At 35.1% G+C, this 8219-nt stretch overlaps 1 protein-coding gene across 3 annotated transcripts in view; it reads left to right on the top strand.

Moving 5' to 3' along the window:
- The window catches only part of Arl5b (ADP ribosylation factor like GTPase 5B), a 27303-nt gene extending 19148 nt beyond the window's left edge, over positions 1-8155 (top strand). For all 3 annotated transcript variants that reach the window (XM_010608540.3, XM_010608538.3, XM_010608539.3), the window contains exons 5-6: positions 1494-1645; positions 2329-8155. In XM_010608540.3, coding sequence (XP_010606842.1) covers positions 1494-1645; positions 2329-2377 — 201 coding nt within the window. In that variant the 3' untranslated portion in view covers positions 2378-8155. The remainder of the gene's footprint in view (positions 1-1493; positions 1646-2328) is intronic.
- The last annotated feature ends 64 nt before the right edge of the window (positions 8156-8219 follow it).

Raw genomic sequence — 8219 nt, 5'->3', positions numbered from 1 at the left:
TCATAAAAAAAAAAAAAAAAAAAAATCACTACTTTTTCAAACTTAAAAACACAGTATGGCTGGGCATTTAATTGAGCTCAGTGGTTCTGCTGTCTGCCTTGAAAGCACAAGGTCCCGAGTTCGATCCCCAGTACCCCCCAAAAAAAACCTAACACATTAATTTGTATACTACTATTACTACTTTGACTTTTAAAACTTAAGACTACTTATTTATTTATGCCTTAAAAGTTTAATAAATTATGATAAGAACAAGAAAAAAAAGATTTTCTTTGTAATGGCCAAAAGTTCTTTTTTTTAAAAAAGTTCCTTAATGAATAGTTTGAGATCACTTAACTCTACATATTAGAGATAAACAAAAAGACAATAACATTGGCCAGGCGAGGTGGTGCATGCCTGTAATCCCAGCTACTTTAGGAGGTTTGAAGCGAGACCTTTCGATCTGATTTTTTTTAGCTTCTGTCTCAGAGGTAACCAATAAAAGTAGTGATTATTATTCCTATATACATTTTTGTACATCTTAATACAAATTGTACATTTGAATACAAATTGTACCAAATAATGGTATTCTGTGTTTTTAAAACCTTATATAAAATTATTATATTTGTCTTTCTGTAACTTGTACTTCTCACATTGAGATTTAGCATGGCATGTCAGTGCAAGCAGCTTTAGTTCATCTCTTTTAATGATACAGTATTCCACAGTTAATCATTTCTATTAATGACTGTTTACATTTTTTCTAATGTTTGCATGCAAGAAGGAGCAGTGCTCGCTAAGCCGCTAAGCCGGATTCATGCCTAGAATCCCTGAACTCAGGAGTCTGAGAGGATTGTGAGAAACAGCAAAACCCAGTTACCAAAAACAAACAAACAAACAGTGCCACAGCGCAGTTACCATTAATCAGTGAGATTAAGTCAAACAAAGACTGAAAAGAAGCGCTGCCTGCCTCCCACTTTGGTGTTCTGTTTTGGATTTGGGAGCGCTCCAGGATTTGGTGACATGCTACCATACTGTTACGTTGGACTTCACGGTGCAGGGGCCAGTAGTCCAGCTTGGTGTAAAATTGATCTCCAGTACCACATACAAAAAATATGGATACATATTTCGGTTCATTTTTTAATTTTCTTTTTAAGTTGACTCCTTTAGCCTGAAAATAGAAAATTGCTTTTAGGCCAGGGATTTAGCTCAGTGGTTCCGCCACCTGCCTCGCAAGCTCAAGGTCCCGAGTTCAATTCCCCGTACCAAAAAAGAAAAACAATTACTTATAATTGCCTGGCTTATGTTAATCTATCTTTGTTAGAGTGAATTGTTAAATTGTGCTTATTTGAGATTACTTTTATTTCAGTAAATTTTTAAAGTTAAATATGAATGCCTGAACACTTTAAAGTAGGGGCCTCTAATTAGAACAGTGCAGCTGCGCACATTTTACACCCCGGCTTCTTTGCTTTAGTTTGACTCCTGCTATTTCACATAACAGATATTTGTGTTGATTGCAGGATTTAAGGAAGGCAGCTGTGCTTATCTTTGCCAACAAGCAGGATATGAAAGGGTGCATGACCGCTGCTGAGATCTCTAAATACCTCACCCTTAGCTCCATTAAGGACCACCCGTGGCACATTCAGTCCTGCTGTGCTCTAACAGGGGAGGGGTGAGTGTTAAGGCTTCGAATGTCTTTCCCCCTTTGAGGCCAACTTGTTTTCTTCTTGCTCCTGCTCCTTTCATTGTTGTTCTTAATTTAAAAATAGTTTTATATTGTCTCTTTTGAAGGTTAAGTCCTTTTCGTAAACAAAATTGCTGACTTCATCATTTTGAATGTAAACCTAACTGAAAAAGGGGCAGTAATAAACTTCCCACAATCCACATATTTTTGTTGTTCCTCCGCCGCTTGAATCAGTCACCTACTAAGAGAAAATGGTGTCACTGGAACTAAAGATTGAAGAAATACATATTTTCTCCAAAGACTTAAACCTACACATCCAGCTTATCACAAGAGCACGTCTCCTTTATTACCCCGAGTGCGCTGGGGACGAGAAATGTTTGAGGCAAATGCCGTCGTAGTGCTTTCCTCCTTCCCTAAGAGTTTGAAAGGGGGGATCAGGCGAGGAAAAAAATGTTATGAATGGGTGACCCAGTTCATACCTAGGAACGCACTCATCCTCGTACCACCCCAGCTTGTTAGTTTTTCTCCCGTTAGAAATGGCTTTTGGTATAATAGCTACATGTACACCCTTTGACCCGTGCTTTTAAGTAAGACTTAAAACGAATAAGCCTGCTTTTCAGTTTTTAAGCAGAAAGTTTTTAATTTTGGAAATGCTTCTTCCTTTTGATTAGGTTATGCCAAGGTCTGGAGTGGATGACTTCCCGGATTGGCGTGAGATAATATTTTTGCTGGAAAGAGACTCTTCTATTTAATCTGTGACATGAACATTTTTTCCTAGTATCTTTGGCTGCTAAGGCAGCAGCATGTTTAATTTATAACAACACAAACCTCTATAAGCAACACTTGAATCAAGTGCAGCTGAACTGGAACATAAAAGATTTTTTTTCATAATTTTCTTTTTAAATGCACTAATCTTCGGTTGGATGAACATTATGTATGTTTTCAACGACAAGAACCCTTCCGACTGCTTACTTTAATTATTCAGTGACTGCCTTGTAAAACACTTGTTTGTCACGTGTTCAGTGTTTTCAGAAGTATTGATATAACCTTTTTGACCAATTTCTTTCGGTTCTTGACTCCCACCCCCGCCCTCCCAGAGGGTTACAGTTTGACCGAGCAGTGGTGGGAATCCCCTGCTATTGCTTGCGGACTTCTCTGGTACAAAACATAATCCCTCCATGAACTCTTTATCTTTTGAACAGAATTTATTATAAAGAAAGAAATCTAATTGTTTCTCGGCCTTTTGGCTAAGATCAAGTGTAGAAAGAAATCTTCCTGGAAGGTATATATAAAAAGGAAAATTAAAATTAAACGTCATAAATACTTGCCTTTTAACTTCCCTCACATTGTTGCACGTGGCGGTATAATTTTAAGTTGCTATTGACATGTAAATTAAGTATTCTGTTTATCTGAAGGAATTTATTTCACTTTTCTGCCTGCAAGATTTGGTCCAAAACTAATCAGGATGAGGTATTTGAGAACCCAGCTTTCATAGTAGATATTGTTGGCTAAAGCTGGTATTTTTAAGAATGTTACGTTATTCAATGCATATATAACTATCAAGTCATTACAGTGTACTAGCACTGAAATTAAAATATACTATTCATTTAAAAACCATTTTGTTAGTAAAATTGCAGCTCTTTTATTTGCAGGAGTGATCGTTTCTGCTTTGGGAAGTACCTAAAGCAGAAGTGAGCAATCCTTTTTTTATTTCTTAAAATTTGAAATGCATGTCAGCATTTTTGCCACCAGCGCAATATTACTTTTAAAAAAATGGTGCTTTTCTTAAATCTTTTTGTGGGTGTTGTGTAATAGGCTTGAAACATTGCCATCTTTATAATTATACTTTGTATTCTAAAATCACATAGCAAACTACTAAATCTAATCTTACTTTTTAGGATATTACTGTGACACTGAAAAGTTGACATCCTTAACTTACAAATTAAAAAAATAAAATGGAGAAGTCATAATCTATCAAAAGCTTATTTGTTGAATACAACTAAAACTTTGAGGCAGTTGTCGAATATGAAAAATACTCTAAGCAGTACATACCTTAAATTAAGAGGGAGGACAGTATGTAACTTCATTCTTGTTTATTTCAAGTGAAAGAAATTTTGCTGTAATGAAAGGGATAGAATGTGTACCTAGTAATTCATTTTTGCCGTATCTTTTCATCAGGATCAAGAAAAATTTCAGTGTTCATAAGAATTTCAAAATTCCTGTTCAAAAGTGATATTTTAATTTTAATATTTATCTATAAGTTTATTAATTTTGCTCTTTTCAGATGTGCTTGGTTAATTTTATTTAGATGAATTATTTAGTGGAACTTGGCAACATTTCTCTGATTTTCGTTTAGTAGTAGCCTACCCTGGAATGAAAAGTGGCCGGAAGAAAGCTTTCTGGATTTGGGGAAATTGTTTACTTTTATTTTGAACCTTTTCTCTTACTGATTGTATACTAAGTAGTGGATAAGTTTAGTTTTGTTTTTAATGTAACCATGATCAAGAATGTGAGAGAAAAGCAGCTGTAACCCCTCTGGATGCTCTGTGGTGTGTGTGTGCGCGATACACAAATACCCTTTGCCTAAAGCACATTTTGCCTGAATTTCTACTTGGTTTTATTGTTTACCATAAATACTAAGGATGATTCTCATTAAGTCTGTTTTCAGAAAACAGACTTAATACTCAAGTATTTCCTTATGAAATAATAATCTGCCTTGTATCTAATAAGAGTGGCTGGCTCAATTTTCTTCTATCAAACTATATGATTATTTTTTATATTACCACATCAGCATTATATTGAAAGTGTTTTTAACAGTCAATTGTATTTTGTCAAACAGCTACTAGAATAGACTCAGATGTCCAATTTGGTTTAAAATACCACTTATTTTCTGAATCTTTTTTTTAAAAGTCTGTTACTTTTGCATTAGAAGTGATGTGCGTATTTATTGAGGGTGATCTCTCCGTTCATGTAGACTTTGTGCCAGTGATTGGGAGGTTCAAGTAACACTTTTTGAAAGGTGAAAAGGTTTTCCTCAGATCTTTCCTGTTAGAATAATGTGAAAACTGATGATCCTTTACTCCAAGAGAATGTTCTGACCCCAGCAAGTATCCAATACTAAAACATTGATTTTGACTTGACATTGATTGCAAAACAGCCAACTTTGTAAGACAAATATCTTAAGAAATGTGGTGTGTTTGTGCCTTTATTCACATGTTGAGATAAGTCCTCGAGCTTGTACTGTCCCTGTGCTTCAGAGTCACACTAACAGCTAAGTAGTTTAAGAAGGGAATGATTTGAATTTTACCTTCTCTTTCAGCTTCGCATCTTACTTAGCAAAGTTACTAATAAGTAGAAAGCAAGGAACTCAGCACATTTCCCTTAGATCAGTCTACGTTTTATTTCAGTTGGAGGATAAATAATTAAATTTTAACCAAAAGATTTTTAACATGTTAGAGCTAAAATATGTAACTACCATGCCATGTTCAAATATGACATTTTCCTTAATTCTAAACATTTTATGTTCTTTATCTTTAACCCAGTCATTCTTATTGAAAGCATTTTGAGAATTCTTTTAGGATCAATAATCCCTTTTTAAAGGAATTTACAGAATATTTTTATGATTAGTGTAATTTAATTTCTAAAACTCTAAAATCTGTAAATATAACCTGTTGAAAACTAAGGATTAAATATTTTTTGCTTTTAGATCCTTGTGTCAGTATACTTAAAGGTATTATTTTATTATGTATTCTTTGGAAAGGTAATACAAGTTTTATTAATTAAAATAATCTTTAAATGGCAGTACCCGGCATAACCATAGCCATTTTGGTTAAGCATAGATTAATCTTGACTATCAAAAGTATAAAGAGAATAATTGTTTTCAGCAGAAACAGTGAGTGACACAGACAGTGCTATTAATAATATTCTCTGAAGAGTTACAGAAATGTCAAAGCAAAGATTTTGTTTGTTTTCTTTCTTTCTTTTTCTTTTGGTACCGGGGATCGAACTTGGGGCTTTGTGCTTGTAAGGCAGTCAGCAGAACCACTGAGCTAAATCCCTGCCCCTGCAAAGAAGATTTTGAACAAAACTGACTTTTTTTAAGTCCTTGGTATAGTTACTTAGGTGAAATGTTAGATGGAATCATTTCTGAATGGCACTCATTTATTTAATCCTTAACTTTGTAAAACCATGCATTAGGAAAATGTAGTGATACGACTCGATGAGTAAGTTTTGTTGAGGTTCATTTTTGGAGACCACCTTTGAATGTAATTTTAAATCTGTCTTTGGAGCCAATAAATCTTCACATTTAAAATCAGTTCAAAGAGATGATTTTCTGTTTGGTTTAGGTAAAATCATTTTAAGATACACATGCTATCTTGTATCTAGTAGAATATTGTATTGGCTACCTGAAGAAATAGGTTTGCATCTTAACTTGACCATTTATCATTTTTTTTTTAGTTGACCTGCTTTTGGTTTTTCCCGTAGTGAGGAACTTCAGCAAATTAGAGCTCTCCCGTGTCTTTTAGGTTGAAAATTCTGAGCCTTTATTACTAACAGTTTTTAAAGCCCCAAATAATAGGGAAATGTGTGTGATATGGAATTAAACTTATTCTGTTATCTGATTCCCATTCAATCATTTCATTTAGTATATGAATGCAATCAAGTAGGAAAATAAAGTATCACTTAATAACTAATATTCACCTTAAATCAAACTAGTAGCTAATGACAATACAAAAGCGAAAACAAGCATGCTAAGAAAATTTAAAAGTAATTATAAAGCATCAGTGAATGTTGGAAGTAACCTCTTCTAGAAAGTTTACCTTGCTTATTTTTCTGGTTTTACTAATTGGTTGGAAGTGGTTGGGTCATTTTATTGCCTTTAGATGATACCCCAAGCTCCAGTTCTGTTTAACTTTCCATTGTTGCAGGGATAATGTGATCAGGCTGTCAATATTTAGTTAGCCAGGGTTTGTATACATCTGAAACTGCTTTGCATTCAGGGTTAGCTTTTTCATACTGATTTTACTCATTTAATATTATTGTGAAGACTGAAACTCCAAGCCAGCTCCCCCCCAAAAATGAGTGCTCTTTGAAGGAGGCTGAAGCAAGAGGGTTGCAAGATAGAGTCCAGCCTGGAAAACTACTGAGAACTTATTTCAAAGTAAGAGCTGAGGCTGTGGCTCAGTGAGAGAAAGGAGATATCTTGTCTAGCGTGTACGGGGCTGTGTTCAGTTCTCAGTACTGCCCCTCCCAAAAAAATCATAGGTGGCCCAAGCTAAATAGAGAAAGTGAATGTAAGAAATAGGTTTGACAGTATTGACTACTGTAGGTAGGCTTAAAGTTGGCTTTAAAGTGTACAAGATTTAGTGAAATGTTTGGAAAATGTTATTTGGAGGTTTAGAGGCATACCTAGAAACAAACTCAGAACATTTAAAATTTAAAACTTGGAGTGGAAATAGCTTCAGAAAGATACTACAAAAGAGAAAGCAGAAAAACGAGTCTCTCCTTCCTCCCATGTAAGGCCCTTAAAATCACTAGTCTTTCACTGCAGATGGCTTATATTATTTTTACTGTGGCTAAAAAACTGAAGACTGATTAGATGTTTAGAATTTGGCGCTGTAGTCAGAGGCATCCTTTGCATTTCTTTAAAAAACAGTAATCTACATTTTCTCCTGGAAGTGGAGAAGTAATGTGCGGTTCATGGCTTTTGGAATAGAAAATGGAGTTCTCAAAGAATGGTAATGTTCTAGCACTCAAACTTTTAAAGTTTTAATTAAAAATTTACCTCGTACTTTAATCCACAAGGTGCTTTGTTTAAGTCTGTGCACTTTTACGCTGTCCCATACATACCCTCCTTCACACAAACTGTGTGTGAAATATACAGATTTTACCACTTAGGGACATTCCCTGGGGATTTTGTTTTCTTCTTTATTGTTAACCACCAGCAGGGTAAACATGATTGGTCAGATTTACATACAGTTTTCGTTCAAGCACATGAGCAAGTGCCTAGTCAGTACTTAATTAGTTATATAAAATAAAGGAAAAGAAAAGAAATTCGCTTTGATTGGAGTATGCAGTTAAGTAAGTTTACTTCAGCATTGGTGCCATGGCAAATGACTATCACTTCCTCACACTTGCATAAGAACTATCTGCATGTTTTGGCCCTATTCATGAGACTACAGTGCGACCAGCCTGACATACAAATGACTTGTGTTAATTAGGCTAATGGAACATTCATCTGCCTCTTGTTGTCTATAGCGGGTACCCAGGGAAACATCCAGATCTCAGCATAACTAAGTTACCACTAGCCCTCGGGAACCAATCGAGTTTGTAAGTCAAGGGTCCACCGTATACTCTCTAATTTTACATTGTCCCTCAGGAAATTCAGAAACTTTGATTTTTTTTTTTTTATTCTCTTGGAGCAAACTCGGTGTAGTTATGAAAACTTTTAATTTTGATTTTTAAAGAGTTTAGGGCCGGGGATTTAGCTCAGCGGTTCAGTGGCCTGCCTTGCAAGCGCAAAGACCCAAGTTCAATCCCCCGTACCAAAAAAAAAAAAAAA

This window comes from Fukomys damarensis, unplaced genomic scaffold (assembly GCF_012274545.1).
Source record: "Fukomys damarensis isolate Sample0158 unplaced genomic scaffold, DMR_v1.0_HiC HiC_scaffold_37, whole genome shotgun sequence".
NCBI classification, from domain to species: domain Eukaryota; kingdom Metazoa; phylum Chordata; class Mammalia; order Rodentia; family Bathyergidae; genus Fukomys; species Fukomys damarensis.
This window is presented reverse-complemented; position numbering and strand designations above follow the sequence as displayed.